Source organism: Mustela putorius, unplaced genomic scaffold (genome assembly GCF_011764305.1).
Source record: "Mustela putorius furo isolate JIRA1106 unplaced genomic scaffold, ASM1176430v1.1 tig00003836_pilon_pilon_pilon, whole genome shotgun sequence".
NCBI lineage: Eukaryota > Metazoa > Chordata > Mammalia > Carnivora > Mustelidae > Mustela > Mustela putorius.
Genome location: NW_025421989.1, coordinates 4,345,796 through 4,363,741, shown reverse-complemented (window position 1 = coordinate 4,363,741; position 17,946 = coordinate 4,345,796). Strand labels below are relative to the sequence as shown.

At 54.2% G+C, this 17,946-nt stretch overlaps 1 protein-coding gene across 2 annotated transcripts in view; it reads left to right on the top strand.

Annotated features, from left to right (window-relative positions):
- Positions 1-17,946, top strand: part of LOC101686245 (pseudouridine 5'-phosphatase) — a 79,505-nt gene that overhangs the window by 30,075 nt on the left and 31,484 nt on the right. For both annotated transcript variants that reach the window (XM_045089271.1, XM_045089270.1), the window contains exon 2: positions 5,114-5,332. In XM_045089271.1, coding sequence (XP_044945206.1) covers positions 5,114-5,332 — 219 coding nt within the window. The remainder of the gene's footprint in view (positions 1-5,113; positions 5,333-17,946) is intronic.

The window sequence follows — 17,946 nt, the reverse complement described above, 5'->3', positions numbered from 1 at the left end:
ACACACCTGAGGACGACGGCAGTTTCGTCGCTGTAACATGCTATGATGATGTTCTGCTCCACAGTAACGCTCAACAGTAACGAGTTGTAAAGCTTGGCAATCGTTCCTTCGCTTCTGAACGGGGGGACCCTGTGCCCCCGATGAAAACATAGGTCTTTGGAACAGTTTCCTCTCCAACCGTGGTCCCTTGAGGATGCGTGGGTGCCGTCACACGCTGGCAGACACATCCTTGGTTCCAAGGAGTGGAATGACTCGTTCACATCCTCGCTTACGCACCGAGGGTCTGGGGGACGTGACCGAATTGTGAAGAAACGCCGTCTGCACTGTCCCCTGCACATTGATAATCCCACCGCCCAGTGTCTTTTAAATTAAAACCTTTGACACGAGGCTTTAAATAAACCCTGTTTAAATAATTTGATTTTATTTTAGTTTTTAAGATTTTATTTATTCATTTATTTGACAGAGAGAGATCACAAGTAGGCAGAGAGGCAGGCAGAGAGAGAGGAGGAAGCAGCCTCCCCGCTGAGCAGAGAGCCCGATGCGGGGCTGGATCCCAGGCCCCTGGGATCATGACCTGAATCAAAGGCAGAGGCTTAACCCACAGAGCCACCCAGGCGCCCCTGTTGAAAGCATTTTAAAGGCCATCGCCGTGTTTCTGTCTTGGGATTAGTATTTCTGTCGCACCCTTTCTTCTCTTTTGTTCACTTGCGTTAGCAGGAGTCCCCGACGGCTACGTCCATCTTCCGCCTCGGCTGTCTCTCCCCGCACGCCAGACTTTGCTTTTAAGGCCACACAGTCGTTTCTTTGTCATTCGGTGCCTGCATTTTCCTTCTGCCGCGGACCTGTCTCAAGTCGTAGAGGACGATGTGCGAGGGAAGAAGGTAAAAAGACGCAGCATCGGTGCGTGTCTGTCCTGCTCTTTCCCGCTCCTCCGACCCCCTCACGGGGGCGCACTGAAAAGGAGTGTTTGTCCTCGGAGCCCATCGGCCCCAGAAGGCTGGGGAAGGCCTTTCTGCAGTTGATGACGGGGACAAGCCAGCCTTCCCCCCGTTGTCTGCGTTCTTCAGAAACACTACGTGCAGGGGCAGCGTGCGTTCCGGAAAACCCCAGTCACTCCAGCGGCTGTCCCAGCTGCGGCTTGGTCTGCAGACGACCCCGGGAGACTTTTCCTGAAGCCTCACCGTGTTCTGTGCCTGCTAAACCAAACCAGACCTGAACAGGCTTTCCCCTGTGCAGAGGTGACGTGTGAACCGTCCCGAATGCCGGAAAGGCGGGGCGGCTGAGACGTGTGTGTTGGGCACCCCACCACAGGGTGGAGGGTTCGGGGTGGTCCGGGGGACCGAGGCCGCATTAAGGTAGAATGCATTCAGGGGGCAATGGCAGGAAGAGCAGGGTCAGCCACCATGGGAAGCAGGTGTGGGGGCCGGAGGGGAGGCAGCCCACCCTGAACACTGAAAGAAGAGTGGGGTCCCACGGAGCTGCTGGTGCTGACCCCGACAGCCCCCGGGGGAGGCGTCCAGGGTGCCTGCCGAGCCCCAGTCTAACCTGGAAGAACCAGAGATCCCCTAGCAGGTGCAGCAAGCCCAGGGACAGGGACCTGTGAACGGTGACATCCGTCAAGCCAGCAGCGGACACGTGGCAGGTGTGCTGTCCTCTGGAGGCGTCCCTGGACCCCCCGTGGGGGAGATGCACATGGACACTTCGGTGACATCGCCGCAGCTGTGGCTCACGGGCACAGTCCACGCCTCCTGCCATCCACGGGCCCTGGGTTGCTGCCCCGTGTGCCGGGTGGCCGCCGGACGGGGCGTCAGGGAGGAGCAGAGGTCTGCGGGTGACAGCAGCCGGGCGCGGGTTACAGCGTGCCGACTTCAGGCCGTCCCAGAGAGCACGCACGCCTGTGTGCAGCCTGCGCAGAAGAGGTGGTCTCCTCTCCACATGCAGTCGAGAGCGGGCACCGTTCTGTTGCTTCCTGCCCCGCATCGGCCTTCCTGCCCCGCATCGGCCTTCCTGCCCCGCATCGGCCTTCCTGCAGAAATGACAGCAGCGCGGTCCGTGTCCTGAACTCGTCAGAACCCGGACTCTGTGTGGTGACCCCGTCCGTCACCCCCAGGTCGCCCCGAGTGTCTGTGGCTGCCACAGCCAACAGCGAGGCCAGGGCCTCGGGGACACCTCCTGACAGAGCCTTTCTGGGTTCCAGGGCTCAGGGTCACCAGCGCACACCCCCTGTGGCTTCCCTGGTCTGGAGACGCTTGTCCTGCGGAGACATGGGTCGCTCCTCGGGCACCTTCCCTCCCACGTGGATTTTCAGTGAATGGACCTTGCTGCCAGGGTCCAGGATGGATGCAGGGAAGCCCGTCACAGCCACAGCGAGGGCGCACGAGCCCTCCCCGAGACGCGGATGCACGCCCTGCGAATGTCCCCGTGTTGGGTCCTTGCCTGGGAGTACCGTAGCTCCTGGGGGTTGCCGTGCGAGTGTCCCTGCTGTGAACCTTCTTTCTGTACTAAATACTCGAGGACCTATCCCGGCTCATGGAGCTGGTCGTGGCGCTGGTCTTGGCTCACGTCACTGATAACGCCATTTATGTGTTAAACATGTAGGGACCTCAGCATAAACAGATGTAAATATGGTGGCGCATCTGATGTCCTGGGCTGTGTGGGAGCCCTGATGCTGCCAATTACTATGGGGCGTGCCCTTGGACGCTCGTTAACCGGAAAAGACTCCGGGATGCGCCCTGAGGTGTCTGAAGCTTTACTGTCTCGAAAGATTCCAGCTGGGATCCGGTTCCCAGACTGGCCTTTTCTGGGGACACGATCCAGCCTTGTGAGATAATAGAAACCGTACATGTGTTGGTCTGGGCTTCCTTTTGCTGGCACAGAGCTCCCCAAACCCTCCAAAGGTCCCAAAGGATAATAGCATCACTGGGCACGTCCTTGCTGTAATGTTTTGTCGTCGGACCCTGGTTCCTGAAACCGAGCTCCTGAAGCCCTGGTACTTTGTGAGCGACAGGCCCGTCTTGAGTGGTGCAGAGGCCCTCCCCTTTGGGCTCCTGCACCGGCCGAGCAAGGTGTGCTGGGAACCGTGGTGCTTCCTGTTTGTCTGCGTCCTCCGGACGGGGGTGCAGGGCTGCAGGAGGGGTGGGTCACGCCTCATGCGTCCATGGTGAAGCCTTCATGGAAACCCCAAGAGTACGGGCATCCCGAGAGCTTCCCCGCTGGCAGACTTGGGCGTGTAGGGGCTGGGAGGAAGGTGCACCGGAGAGACCATGGGACCCCGCGCCCTTCCCCATGCTGCTCGCCCTTGGCCCATCTTTTCTGCACACGCTCCCCTGCATGGTCGCACGTACCCTGTGTCATACACCAGGGAACAGTGAGTCAGCGTTTCTTGACCGCTGGGAGCCACTCTAGAACGCCGTGGGACCCAAGACGGGGTCCTGGGATCTCCTACCTATGTCACAGGAGACGGCCGGGGCTTGAAATTGGCATTGCTGGGGGCTTGGGGCAGTCCTGGGAGGCTGAGCGCCGGCTGTGTCCAGTCTGACCGATACACACTACCTGTTCCTTTCAGGCCGTGTCTGTGTCGTCGGGATCGTGCCTTTCTGTGCATTACAAAACCCGGCCCACGGTCAGCCCAGTCAGCCTGTGTGCCGCACACAGAGCTGTCACCAAGTATTGACTGTGTCCCCCATCCCTGTGACTTACTTCCTCCGTGCACTGTGACTCCCCAGGTCCCCTTCGCCTACCCCACCCACCCCCCATTCCCCAGTCCCCTCCGGTGCCCAACGCTGCGTTCTCCCTGTAGAAGACTCTGTTTACTCTCTTGGTTCCATCCTTGAGATTTTGCAAGGGAACAAAACCATACAACCTCCTGCGTCTCTGTGACTTTGCAGAACACTGTGGAGCTCTGTCCATGTTGTCCAAAAGGGTCAGATTTCCTTTCTTCTGAGCAGTGCTTTCTTCTGTGCACTGTCCTTATCGTCCGTCTATGTGTGAACACGGGGGATACTCCATATCTTGACTGTTGTACGTAATGCTCCGTGAACATGGGGTGCACAGGCCCTTTTTTTCCTAAGATTTTTATTTATTTGAGAGAGAGAGTGAGAGCACAAGCCAGGGAAGCAGGAGAGGGAGAGGGAGAAGCAGACTCCCCGCTGACCAAGGAGCCCGATGCGGAGCTCAGCCCCGGAGTTTGGGATCACTATGAGAGCCAAAGACAGATAGATGCTTGCCTGACGGAGCCACCTGGGAGCCCAGTGCCTATAACGTGTGTGTTTGAATCAGCGTCGCTGTTTCCTGCAGGGAAATACCCAGAAGCAGCTGGACTGTGTCGTCGCTCTGTCCTGAACTTTGTGCTGTTGCGCAGAGCGTCTGCCCCCGTTGGCATTCCCAGCCCCCGTGCACGAAGGCTCCTTTTCCTCCCCATGCTCACCGGCCCTGGTTCTGCTCGCGTTTTCGGTTGCAGCCCCTCTTGCTGGTGTGCGCTGACATCTCGTTACGGTTTGGGGCAGCCCTTCGGCCATGGGACCTGTGTCGGACGTGAGCTGGATCGTCGGGGACCCGGCTGGGGCCCCGCACGTCTTGGTGTGGGAGACCCCCCGCCCGCAGCACACAGCGGGCGTGCGAAGGGCTGTGAGGGAGGTTCGGGGAGCACGTGGCACAGCAACGTGAGCCTGGACAGACGCGCCCCCGTGCTCACGACAGAGGCCTGGCTCCCATGGCCTCACGCACACGCCCGCTGTGCTCACTGCCGGGGGGCAGGGAGGTGTCCCCGCCAGCGCACGGTGGCCCGCCCAACCCCTGGTGCTTCGTGCTCACGGCCGCTTCAGTCGTAGCCGATGGCCTCACGGGATGGCGTTCAGCACGCCAGGTCCAGACACACCGAGTTGGTATCAAAGCCTGCTTCCCGGGAAAATGGGCCTCCTGTCTTTCCCCGTTTTTAACCTTCTGGATCCCAGCTGCACACACACTGCAGCCAACAGAGAGCGGCGACCCCGGGCCCTGCTGTCTGACGACGTGCAGCAAGGCCAGCATTTGCACAGCGCCCGTGCTTCTCGGGCCAGGGGTCCGCCTTCGCACAGCACGCCCCCTCACCATCGCCGTATCTCTCTCCCTGCAGATACCGAGCGGCTCTATTCAGTGGTGTTCCAAGAAATATGTGACCGCTACGGAAAGAAATACAGCTGGGAAATCAAGTCCCTGGTCATGGGGAAAAAGGCGCTAGAGGCAGCGCAGATCATCATAGACGTCCTGCAGCTCCCCATGTCCAAAGAGGAGCTGGTGGAAGAGAGCCAGGCGAAGCTGAAGGAGGTGTTCCCCACCGCGGGTCTGATGCCAGGTACCGTGCCCTCCCGCCGACGGGATCACACTCGGGAGCTTCCGCGGCGTCGTTCAAAAGCACGGCAGAGGGCCAGCGCCTGTTAACGCGCTGGCTTTGTGTCGTCTTTTGTCTCGATTCCGTCTCAGCAAAATCTCGAATCTTGTGGGAGGCTCGCAGCCACCCCCGAGACCGTCGGGCTGACCCTCTGCTGTGATTCCATCTGGGCTTTCCAGAATAATACGTATTCCTTCCACTGCGTCCCGAGATCCAAAATCATTCTAACCGTTCACTCCGGTCTTATCTGAACAGCATATCTGGGGGAGATTGCTTCATGATCTGATACGTGGCTTTGCCTCTTCCTGTTCGGAATCAGGGACAGATTATCTCAGCGACTGTGGAAGCTTCAGCCCATGCGTGATGAGCCCGTCCCTGTGTCTCCCTGAAGATGCTTAATTTTTTTCATTTCTTTTCTTTTTTGTTGTTTTCTACAGTTAGGGCACAATTCATTTGCAACATGTCTGTGAGCCCTTCACCCCTCTCTTTCCTTGTTTTCCTTTGAAAGCAGAGAGGACTTTTCATCGTTTCGTGGCGCTTGAAAACTCAAGATCGTTCAGAACTGAATGGTCTGCTGTTTCTTGCTAGACGTGAGAAGGTGAGGAGTGTTCTAGATGGCAGGGCCGAGAGATGCTTGAAAACGGAGTGCGGTTTTAAGAATCTCAGGAAGACAGGTGAATTCCCCGTTTTGGAATTCTTAAAGCAAGGAGAGAGAGTGAGAGAGAAAAAAAAAATGTGCAGTTACAGCAGTGATTTGGGGATTTACAGTTGTGTTAAAATGATTCCGAGTCGTTTTTGAAATGTGTATGTTTTTTAGAAATATTTATCCATCCCTCCGAGAGTGCACATGGGATAAGGCTGGAAGTGGAGAATTTTCTGGAAAGGGCCAGCGAACAGCAGTGCCCGTGACACACAAACCATGTGGGCTGTACATGGATGCCAGGCATAGCCGAGTGTCTGTGGGTACAGGCTCTGTGCTGCACGCCGCACGCCTCGGCTCCTGTGCTGTGCTCTTTGCACACGCACGTGGCCTCATCACCCTTCCTGATGCAAACACATCCACACAGCTCCTTTCTGAACAGATTTTTTTCTTAAATTTATGCATCCGAGAGAGAGACTGAGTGTGCACAGACAGGGGAAGGTCAGAGGCAGAAGGAGACGTAGACCTCCCCCTGAGCAGGGAGCCCGACCTGATGCAGGGCTCCATCCCAGGACCCTGGGGCCATGACCCGTACAGCTCATTTTTTAAATCACGGTTAAAAGCAGACGCAGTAAAACTTACTGTCTCACGCACCTTGTTGCGTCCAGTTAGCCATTGCGAGGGTGATGGTCCCCACCATCCATCTCTAAAACGTCTTCGTCTTGCAAAACAGAGAGTCTGTCCCCATCAAGCACTGACTCCCAGTTTGGCCTCCCTCTGGTAGCACAAGTCCACATTCTGTCCGTGTGAACGGCACTGTTCTAGGAACCGCATAGGGTGGGGTGGGGGTCGTCCAGGGTTTGTCCTTTCCTGACTGCCTTTTGGAACGTGGCGTCATGTCCTCCAGGCCCTCTCCTGTTGCAGCACGAGACACGATGCTGTCCCTTGATTTCCAGTTGTTCCACTAGACACACAGTTTGTCCGTTCGTCTGCAGAAACTCACGAGTCGTTTCCTCATCTGGGCTCCTGAGAGCGTGGGAGTGCAGACCCGGTCCTGAGACCACGCTTCCGGCTTCTGTGCTTCTGTGCCCAGGAGAGGGCTTCTTGCTGTACGTCGTGGTTCTGGGCTCAGTCTCGTGAGCAGCCAACGAACGTAATGTTTTCCACGCTGGCGGCACCGTCTGCTTTTCTCTCTCTCCGTCCTCAAGTGTTCCAGTTTCTCTGCGTTTTCCCCAACACTTAAAGATTTTCTGTGGGTCTTTGGTTGTCTTTACGACCCATTCTAAGGTGTGTGAAGTGACAACTCGTTGTCTTTTTTTTCCTTTTTTTTTTAAAGATTTTATTTATTTGACAGAGCTCACAAGTAGGCAGAGAGGCAGGCAGAGAGAGAGGAGGAAGCAGGCTCCCTGCTGAGCAGAGAGCCCGATGTGGGACTCGATCCCAGGACCCTGAGATCATGACCTGAGCTGAAGGCAGCGGCTTAACCCACTGAGCCACCCAGGTGCCCCCTCATTGTCCTTTTGATGGGCGTTTCTCGAATGATACATGATGTGGAGCATCAGTCCACTTCCTTTTGGCTGTTTCTCTATTTTCTTTGGAGAAATATCTTTTTAAATCCTTTGCCCATTTTTAAAAATAGGGTTAATTTTTGGTTGTTAAGTTGTAGACAGGCTGTTGTGAAGTAGTGGATAGACCCGTTATCAGACACATGGTGTGCAGGTTTTGATTTCTTCCTTTTCCATGGGTTATGTTTTCACCCCCTTGATGGTGACCCTGGATGTGCAGAATTGTTTAGGTTGGACGCAGTCCCATTTGTCTATGTTTGCTCTCCTCACCTGTGCTTCTGCTGTCGGATCCAACACATCATCACAAAGTCCATTTTCGTAAAGCTCTCCCCTATTTTCTTCTAGGAATGGGATAGTTTTAGGTTTTCGTTAACTTCAGGTTCATCTTTGTGTGTCCTCTAAGGGCTGAACGTCATTTGTTGGCATGTAGTTACCCAGCAGTCCCGCTTGGGTGGGACTTTGTGGAAGAGCCTGTCCTTTCTCACTCAGGTGGTCTTGGCGTCTTTGTTGAAGATCCTTCCACCGTGTATGGGAAGGTTCAGTTCTGGGCTTTCCATTCCGTTCCGTTCGTTTTCATAGCAGCACCGCGGTGCTTGGATTCCTGCAGCTCTGTCATGTACCTTCAAGGAGTTCAAGACGTCCGACTTCTAGTATTCCTTGCTGCTATTTTTATGGCTGTTCAGAGTTCCTTGAGGGTCTGCATACATTTTAGGGATAGCTTTGAATCTGCGTATCTATCACATTGGGGAGCGAGGACATTCTAATGGTGTCAGACTTTCCAGTTCATGAACGTGGGGATGTTTTCCGTTTATTTGCATCATGTTTTTAAATGACTCTCAGCAGTGATTTGTAGCTTCCGTGTGCAAGGCCTCTACGGTCTTCTGTGTTCATTTTTGATGTATTATAGATGGAATTGTTTTAACTTTCTTCTCAGATTGTTCACTGTCACTCTACAGAAATGCAACCGATCTTTGTGCTGATTTTTGTGTCCTGAAATGTGGCTGAATTTGTTTTTCAGTTCTCACAGTCTGGGTGTGTTTGGAACCTTCAGGGTTTTTGAGGTGTAAGGTCATGGTCATCTGCGAGCGGGGATCGCGTCACGTCTTCATTTACACCTCGGATGCCTCTTACTTGTCGTTCCTGCCTGATTGCCCTGGCTAGGTCTTCCAGTACGACGCATAGAACTGGTCCCGATCTACGAAGCAGCACTTTCCACCTTTTTCTGTTAAGGATGGTGTGAATGTGGTGTGAGCTGTGGGCTCCTCAGGGGCAGACTTTGTTATGTCGACGCAGGTTTATTCTACCTGCTTTTCCTTTTCCCAGCTTCAGTGTTAAGTGTGATGAGAAGGTGATGCGTTTTGTCTGTTGCTTTTTCCATGTCAGGGGATGTCGTTTTCGTCCTGCATTTTGTTAACGGGCATCACGTGGGTTTTTGTGTGTCGTGAACCATCTGTGCATTCCAGGAATAGCTTCCCTTTGGTGACGGTGTGTAGTCCTGGTGCTGCTGAGATCAGAATGCTAGTATTTGATCGAGGGTTTCTGCCCCAATATTCATTATTCAATATTCAATTAATATTCAATATTGAATATTCAATTCAATATTCAATATTCAGTATTCAGTATTCTCAGTTTCCTTGTAGTGTTTTTGTCTGCTTTTCATATGAGGGTAATGTTGGCCTCACAGAATGAGCAAACATACCTTCCCCTTCAAATATTTGGAAGAGTCTGCGCAGTTTGGGTGTTCGTTCCTCTTCGGTTGTGCGGTAGGCTTCATGGGTGATGCCTTTTTCTTTGTTGGGAGGTTTCTGGTTGCTCAACACATGTCCTTAGTGTTTCATATCCAGTCAGGCTCTCTGTTTCTTGATTCGATCCTGATACAGAGGGTATGTTCCTAGCAGTTTATCCATTTCTTGATTATCTAATTGCTCGGCATACACTTTTTTATACTATTCTCCTAAATCTTTTTTTAAATTTCTGTGGCACTGGTTTTCATGCCCCCTCTTTTTCATCTCTGATTTTAGTTATTTGAGCTTCTCTTGTTTTTTCTTAGTTAATCTAGCAAGGATTTGTCCAGACAGTTAACATTTGACCTGGATTATCTTTCATTGTTTAACACCAGAGCACCCATCGTGTATTAGGTATGCAAATGCCTTTTTGCTTTCTTATCTACCCAGGCCTGTGAAGTGCTTTTCCTTCTTGCATTTTTGTCCTGTATGCTAAGAAATCCTTGAGTTGTTCTCCACGGCAGGACCCAGAAAATGCGAACTCAAACTTTGCAGCGGGCCTGGCCTAGAACACTAAGACGTACATGTCCTGACCTCTCCGCGGCGAATTGAGTCGCAGTCTTCCCATGTGACTTTCACAATGACTTAGGTATCCTCTGCACTCAGAGATAATCCCAGAAGGTCACCAAATCCAGACATTTCTGCCTTGAAAGTGAGGCAGGGGCTAGTCCTTGGAAGAGAGTTGAGCCCTGCAGAAGTCCCCTAGCTGACTTCTCTCTCTCTCACTGGTACCTCACCTGTCGTTGGAGAGGCTGGTACAGTTACAATAGGAAGCACAAGATCCCTGACTTGATTCCGATGAGCCCTGCAGAAAGTTCGGGAAGCTTTCTAGCCTGAAACACATGCTTCGTCCTGTCTCCCTCCCATTCCGCACCCCTCCTGTCGTCTCTGTGCCTGAGCCGAACCTGAAATCCACCGCAAAGGTGACCTCCCAGAGCCCTGGTGCAGGAACAGTATACGGCAAGAGTGGCCACCGTGCTCTTTCTAGATCTGGGTTCACTCCCTGCTTCGTTCCCATTATTAAACTGGGGATGATCCCATAACCCCTGACGACTTTCATCCCTTCTCTTTCTGAAGGTACTAGCTGCTGGGGTGTTTGTGGTCCTGGAAGTCACCTTGGGCTTATTAGATGAGAAGGCTGCCTGTCGGGAGGCTGTATTACTCATTCACGGGCATTCGTTACTTCCTGCTTTCAAGGTGAGAGCTGAGGCCCACGCAGGTATTTAGCAAGTTAAATTGGAGGAATGGATGGCAGGTTGCCAGGGAAAGCAGCCCCCAGTGGTGATGCAGGGCTGTGTCCTTCCCCGGGGCCATCACCAGGGGGACCAGCCCCTGAGTATGATGCAGGGGTGCATCCTTCTTTGGGCCCATCACCAGGGGTAGCAGCATTTGATTACGATGCAGGGGTGCGTCCTTCGCTGGCCCATCACCAGGGACAGGACCCCCCCCCCCAGTATGGTGCAGGGTGTGTCCTTCCCTGCACACATCGCCACAGGCAACAGCCCCCTATTATGATGCAGGGGAGTGTCTGTGCCTGCCTGGAGAATAGGGCTGACCCACTGGGCTTGAAGACAAAGAGGGAACTGAGGAGGTCCCTTCTCAGGTCAGTAGGACTGCATCCATAAATACTGCATCCATAAATGGTGTGGGAAGGGTCCCTTCCGGAGGACTGGGCCATGGACGTCCCCAGCAGGAAATACTTCGGAGCAGTGCACTCTGTACGCATTTTGTACGCTACTGCATAGGCAAAGGGGAACCGCCCGTTAGTGAAGGGTTTATTTTATGGAAACCGAGCTCTTTTAAACTGTGGCAACAATGTAGAAAACTATCCGAACCTGGTTCGTCTACGGTCTGTTTTCTGGGGCTTTAGCAGATGTGGTTTTACATGCTGAAATGTGTGCTTGACTTGGCACACAGGAAACCTCAGTAGTATTCCCCATGTGAAAGGTGTTGGTTACCTACATTCCGTTTCCGACCAGTTCCTTCGTCGGTGGATTCTTCGAGATCGATGTAGTAATGTATTTTTGCATGATTTAGTCAGTGTGATAATTTGGCTTAGAAAGCCAGTAACAAGAAGGAGGTACCTTCCATGGTACAGAATCGTCCGGAAGGCTTCCCTGTTCTGTTCTTCCACTGGTGTAGGATTTCCCAAGTGAAAGGCTCAGGCATGGGCTCTGGGCCAGTTCAGAGGAGTGTGACAAGGCCAGGTCCTCACACACGGGCATCTCTGGGTCCCCTGCCTCCTCGCGCTGGACGAGATCACCCCGAGGGGAACCTTGGTCCCCTGGACAGCCAACGGTGTGGCGCCCAGGCCTTCTTTGCAGGGAGGGGCCACTGAGGGAGGGGAGCTGGCAGGTGTCCTGGCCTCTGAGGTCGGGGTGTGTGTGGCCGATCAGCCCTCACTGTCCCACTGAGCTCTCCCGAGTGTTCCTGGAGCTCGGGTCCTGGCTCAGGTCTCCCCAGGAAAGTGCAGGTACACGGTGGAGTGTCTATGGATCCTTTCCCCGGGCCGCATCTGGTCCTCACCAGGGCTGAGCGTCATCTCTTCTCCGTCTCTGCTCAGCTTCATGGACAGACAACGGCCATTCACGTAGCCCCCGACTCAGCACCGTGGGGGCCCTCGTCCCCTGGCTCCGGGAGTCGGTCTGTGTGCCAGCCTGTCTCATCCCGTGGGTTTCCATGCGACGCAAAGCCTGCGCCTTTTCTTTCCCTCCTGGCTTCCTTGTTTGTGTTTTTTACAGTCTCAGCCCCTGGAGGCCATCAGCAGGGCTGGCGGCACCTCCCTCCTCTTCTGCCCGTGCTCGCCACCATGCAGGTGGACAGGAAGGCTTTGGTCCCTGGGCGTCGTCCCGTCACATTTGTCTTTCCTCCCTGAGCTCTTCCGTGCGTCCAGTGCCGAGGCGGTGCTCCGGGGGACCTTCCTTATGGGTTGTGTAGTCTGTTGAGGGGACGTACGTAGCCATGCAAGGGAAACCCCGCAGGAGCTTAGTATCTGCCAAACAGAAATTGAAGGCGGGCTGTGGACAGAAACAAAATAAAGCCTCTTATTCCTGGTGCAGTGGCAGCTTTTTCGCAGGTGCTGGACATGGGGTAAACTGAGGACAACGTGTAAGGGATGGGCAGGTGAGCAGGGAGGGCACAGGCCGTTCCAGGTGGAAAGGAGAGGGTGTGGACTTATGTCAGGCAGCAAGGGACTCGCTTCTGTGACCCCTGGAAGCCGGCATCTCGTCGCTGGTGTGCTTGAGGAGGACATGGGCAGCAGCTCCGTTTGGGAAGGTCCTGGGTCCAGAGCTCCTCTGTCTCCTGAGTTGAAGACTGGGGAACCGGTGGGGTTTGGAAGAAGAGCTGTGCCAGAATGAAACCCTGCTGGGGCGGGGGCTGTCCCTGTGGCTTTATGGCACCTGGTGAGGAGGTGGGGGGCAAGGTGGGCTTGAGGGGGCCGGGGCAAGGACTTCAGCTCAGGGGGAGTCTGACGGCCTCAGTGGACCACCGGCCCCGTGTCCCGTGATGCCGGCACCAGTTAATGCTCGCCTGAGAATCCAGGGCTGGAGCTGAATGACCAGCGGGTACTTGAAGGCTGGAGGCTGTACGGCTGCGCGGGTGAAGAGTCTTAGAGCATCCGCCGCCGTGCATGAGGCCGGTCGGCGCGTCTCAGGACGCTGGCTCACACGTGAGGTTTATCACCGCGGCAGGAAAGCACAGTCCTAAGTCTGGAAACTGTCCCTTCGTGGTCACAAGTCACTACCACAATGTCCCTTCTTTGAACGTCTCTGTGATTCCAAAAATGACGCCTGCTTCACGTAATACAAAAGGGGGGACTTTGGAAACCCCGTAACTCCTCCTCCGTGGATGTAACCGTTCTTACTCCTTCATCCCCTGGGAGGGGGTGTCCTTCCAGACCCTCACTCGGCCTCTGTGTTTGTATGGACACACGCATGCACTCACACGCTCCGTGAAAGAGCAGAACCATTCACGCACATATGGAGAAACTACGGACAGGATTCATGGCATGAAAACTTTTTTTTTTTTTAAGATGTTATGTATTTATTTGACAGAGATCACAAGGAGGCAGAGAAGCAGAGAGAGGGGGGGAGTCAAGCTCCCTGCTGAGCAGAGCCCAACGTGGGGCTTGATCCCAGGACCCCGAGATCATGACCTGAGCCAAAGGCAGAAGCTTTAACCCACTGAGCCACCCAGGCGCCCTGCATGAAAGCTTTTTGAATTCTTTAAACTGATCATTGGACACAGCCTTTAGACCGAGAGAGATATGAAGGCACTGAGGACTGCGCTCTTCCTGGGAGGCTAGGTGAGCGTCCTTGGCGATCCCTAGACCTACAGGCCGCCCCTTGCTCACGAGGTGCCGGGAGCAGAGCTTCCTGCCCCCCCGAGCAGTTACCGGGTGCCGTTATCGTGCGGCAGGTCCAAACCGAGTCCCGGGCTGAGTGTAGTTGGAAGAAGACATGAGCCGGTCCCGTGCCTGTTCCGGGGTCTGCCTGTCTCAGTAACACGGAGCCTGGGAAACCCCAGAGCACACTGATTGTGTCGTGTACCAGGGTGGCCTCGGGGCCTACAGGACTTCAGCTCCTTGCCCTGAGGCCGCGGTGGGTGGCCTCAGGGCCCGGCACAAGTCCAGAATGTGGAGCTCTGGCTGCAGCACGCAGCTGCTCCCACGACATGGCAGCGGCCTCGCCTGGAGGAGGTCGGCGTCCTGCAGTAACGTGGAAACGTGACAGCCTGTCGTGGGCTGCTGTCCACGTGGCTCGGTCCTTGCCAAGTCCATGCAGAACGCATGCTGAGAAGTCCCAGCTGCTCAGGGACTTGGCCTCTCTCAGTGGCAGCCCCGGACCCCAGGCTGATTCCACCGCCCTGGAGAAGCCTTCCAGGCTTAGACCGGAGCCTGCTCCTTGTAATGACGCTCACTGCGTTCACGGACCTTGCACAATTAAAGGACACACGTGACAGGTGACGAGAGAAATCATCCACCAACAGCCGTGATAATCCGTTCAGCTAACGCCCGCGCTGCTTTTCTCTTCAAGAAAGGCCGTTAGGAGGCGCCTGGGTGGCTCAGTGGGTGAAGCCGCTGCCTTCGGCTCAGGTCATGATCCCAGAGTCCTGGGATCGAGCCCTGCATCGGGCTCTCTGCTCAGCAGGGAGCCTGCTTCTCCCTCTCTGTCTGCCTGCCTCTCTCTCTACTTGTGATCTCTCTCTGTCAAATAAATAAATAAAATCTAAAAAAAAAAAAGGAAAAAAAAGAAAAGAAAGGACGTCAGGCACATACCAGCAAAATGGTCGTTGCAGGCTGTGGGCAGGAGCCGGAGAAAGGCATTACTTGCTGGTCCGATGGAACTGGCAAACCTCGGAACAACGTCTCCCCCTTTCCTTACATACGCCACCTTCTTTGATGTTGTATACGGACCTGATGTCTTTCTGGGTTTAAAATTTCCGTGTTGGAAGATTGCTAACTGCTTTCACAGTTAGTCACTAAAGAGTAATGGAGACATTCTAGACTAAGGAAGATGAGATAAATGTCTTTACCCTCTAGGATCCCAGACATCACATGCCTGTGGTCGTAAACGTTTTTCTCAAAGAATTACAATTTCCGCAACACCTGCGGGGGGGGGGGTGCTCCGTCAGTGAAGCGTCTGCCTAGGCTCAGGTCCTGACCCCAGGGTCCTGGGATCGAGTTCCGTGTCAGGTTCCCTGCTCCGCGGAGAGCCTGCTTCTCCCTCCGCCTGGCTCTCGCCCGGCTTGTGTGCGCTCGCTCTTGCTCTGTCTCTAAAGAAATAGCATCTTAAAACAAAAAAAGAATTACAGTTTCTGTTGTAAAATGTGTGGTGGTTTTCCCACAGACTTTTAAGTACTCGGAAGGATAAGATGATACGAGAAATCCTCGCCTCAAAGACTTGTCTACTCGAGACGGGAGAAAAGGAACGGTTCTCATGGACAGAGCTAAGAGACTGGGGCTGGCTGGGCCGCCTATGGCCTGGGAGAGGAGCTTCGAGGCCCACGGACAGTCTCTGGGTGTTTTGGGAGCACGTGCTCTGCTCAAGTCTGCAGAGTGCGCACCTGGGTAGCACCTGCTGGACGTGCGGAGCGACGTGTCGTGCCGATGCGTGGCGGCTCGGGATGGCTGCGTGGTGTGCCCCCTCCTGCACAGCCCCATTCCAGCGGGCTGACCTCACTCACTCCATTCCACTGGGCTGACCGCACTCACAGGGATACATTGTATGCAGAGACAGCGAGCGGATACATGTTACTACTTTTCCGCCTTGTCTCATGGATCCAGTTCACCACAGGCACAATACTTCCACGGGGGCTCCATGACGGTTGCTCAAGAAATAAAAAAAAATCACATTTCTTGTTTAAAGAAATCGAGAGCAAGGATTGGTTACAGCAAAGGTAGGAGCAGCCAAGGTGTGTTGGTGGGTGAACGGAGAAGCGCTGTGTTGTGCATGCGAACAAGGGGGACTCTTCAGCTTTGGAAACGAGTTCTGACACCTGCTGCGGCACAGACGAGCCTCGAGGGCACTGAGCCGGGCAGAAAAGGACAGACGCTGACGGCTTCCGGCCCTGGGGGCATGGACAGCTAACAGTGTCAGAGAACAAGATGAGAATGTACTTAAGGCCACTGCACTGTCCACTTAAATACAGTCAGTTTTAGGGGCGCCTGGGTGGCTCTGTCTGTTGGGCATCTGCCTTTGGCTCAGGTCCTGATCTCAGGGTCCAGGGATCGAGTCCCGCATCGGGCTCTCTGCTCACCCGGGGGTCTGCTTCTCCTGTCTGTCGCTCCTCCTGCTTCTGCCCTCTCTCTGAAAAATAAAGAAAATCTTAAAAAGAAAATACAGTTAATTGTATGTCGCATGTTCTTTAGCACAAAAAAGAAAAATTACGTTTGTTTTCTAAAATGTCAGAAGTCCTGCGGGGAAGACGTAGTTGAATTTTGCTAAAACTCCGGGCAGACGAGGTGGAAAGACGTTGTGACGGTGCACTGCAGAGCATGTTCACATCACGGACGGGGCGCACACCTCCTCAGCCCCAGGCCGGATTACACAGTGTGCTCGGCCGGAAACCCTTCCTTCGTGTCCCCCGGAGCAGCCACGTGGTGCCGAATAGGTCCCGCTGTCGGCAGTGGGGTCGCAGGAACTCTCGACCACGGCACCGGGCCCTTCGTGGCCGACTTCCCAGTGGAAAGCAGACAGCCCTCAGCGCGCGGTTCCTGCATCGCTTTCCAGCCCTGGTGCCTTTCTCCGCGTCTGCCCAGCACGCCAGACACCGGAACCCACAGGATCCCTCAATGTCTCTGTCTCTCAGACATTCCACGCAGCACAGACTCAAACGGAAAGAATTTCATATTTGAAGATTTTATTTATTTATTTATTTGACAGAGATCACAAGCAGGCAGAGAGGCAGGCGGGGGTCCCCGCGGAGCAAAGAGCCTGAGGCGGAGCTCGATCCCAGGACCCTGAAAGCATGACCTGAGCCGAAGGCAGAGGCTTTAACCCACGGAGCCACCCAGGCACCCCAGGAATTATATATTTGAAATGATTCTCGGAAAAGGGCATCAACCCAGACATCACGACGGAAACTCGGGCCACACAGTTGAAATCCGTGCAGATCGGGCGAGTCACTTTCGCATTATCCGGGGGTCACCAGGGTAGGGTCTGCCGTTGTTTTGGTCGCGTTTTTGGATGCACGAGGCAGGCAGAAGGAATCCGCTGCCGATGGGAGCTGTCTGGAAGGTGCCCACCTTTCTTTTCCGTTACTACGTCCGTGTGCAGACGTTGGAAACCCAAGCGTGTCCTGGACGTCCGTGTCCTTTGCAGCTCAACGCTCCTTCCGTGACGTTGGCAACACCGGCCTCCTGTATCCGTGAGGGCAGAGCACGGCTTTGGAGAAGCCGAGGCAACAGTGAGCTCCGGGCCTGTGCACTCGCCGGCTGTTAGCTCACGACCGTGATGGAGAACGCAGAGTTCGCCGGCTTTGAAGGGGACCAGACGCCTCATTTTAGGCATCGTTTTATAATGTTCCTAGTGCTTCCTTGTGTTAGGGAACTTACAGAGTTTTATCTCATTATTCAGAGCTCTAATAGAGACTCACAAAGACTCAGTGAGCCGTCAGCGCTTCCTGTGATATTTTTCTCTTGGGCTATAAATAAAAGACTATTTAAATAGCTGTGCTGTACATTGATTTCGTAGCGGCAAGTCCTTAAAAGCAGCAACTTTAAGAGTGGTTCATAGTAAATAAAATTAAGACTTTAAGCAGTTTTCAGTCAAATAAACAAAGGCACAGAATGAAATTTTTCTCCACAATTGTCAATGTTTTGAAATACGTTTGAGCCTTGACCTGCACGGGACCACTTAGATGTGGATTTTTTTTTTTTTTTCCCTGCAAATACAGTATAATTCCCTAAATGTATCATTTATGATTTTCTTTCCCTGCTCAGTCTGACTCAGGACTCGATCCCAGGACCCCGGAATCGTGACCTGAGCCGCAGGCAGAGGCTTCACCAACTGAGCCCCCCAGGTGCCCCGTGCGAGCGTTTGGAACCGTGTGAGGCTTAGTACGCCCACCACATTGTGGAAGAGTGAA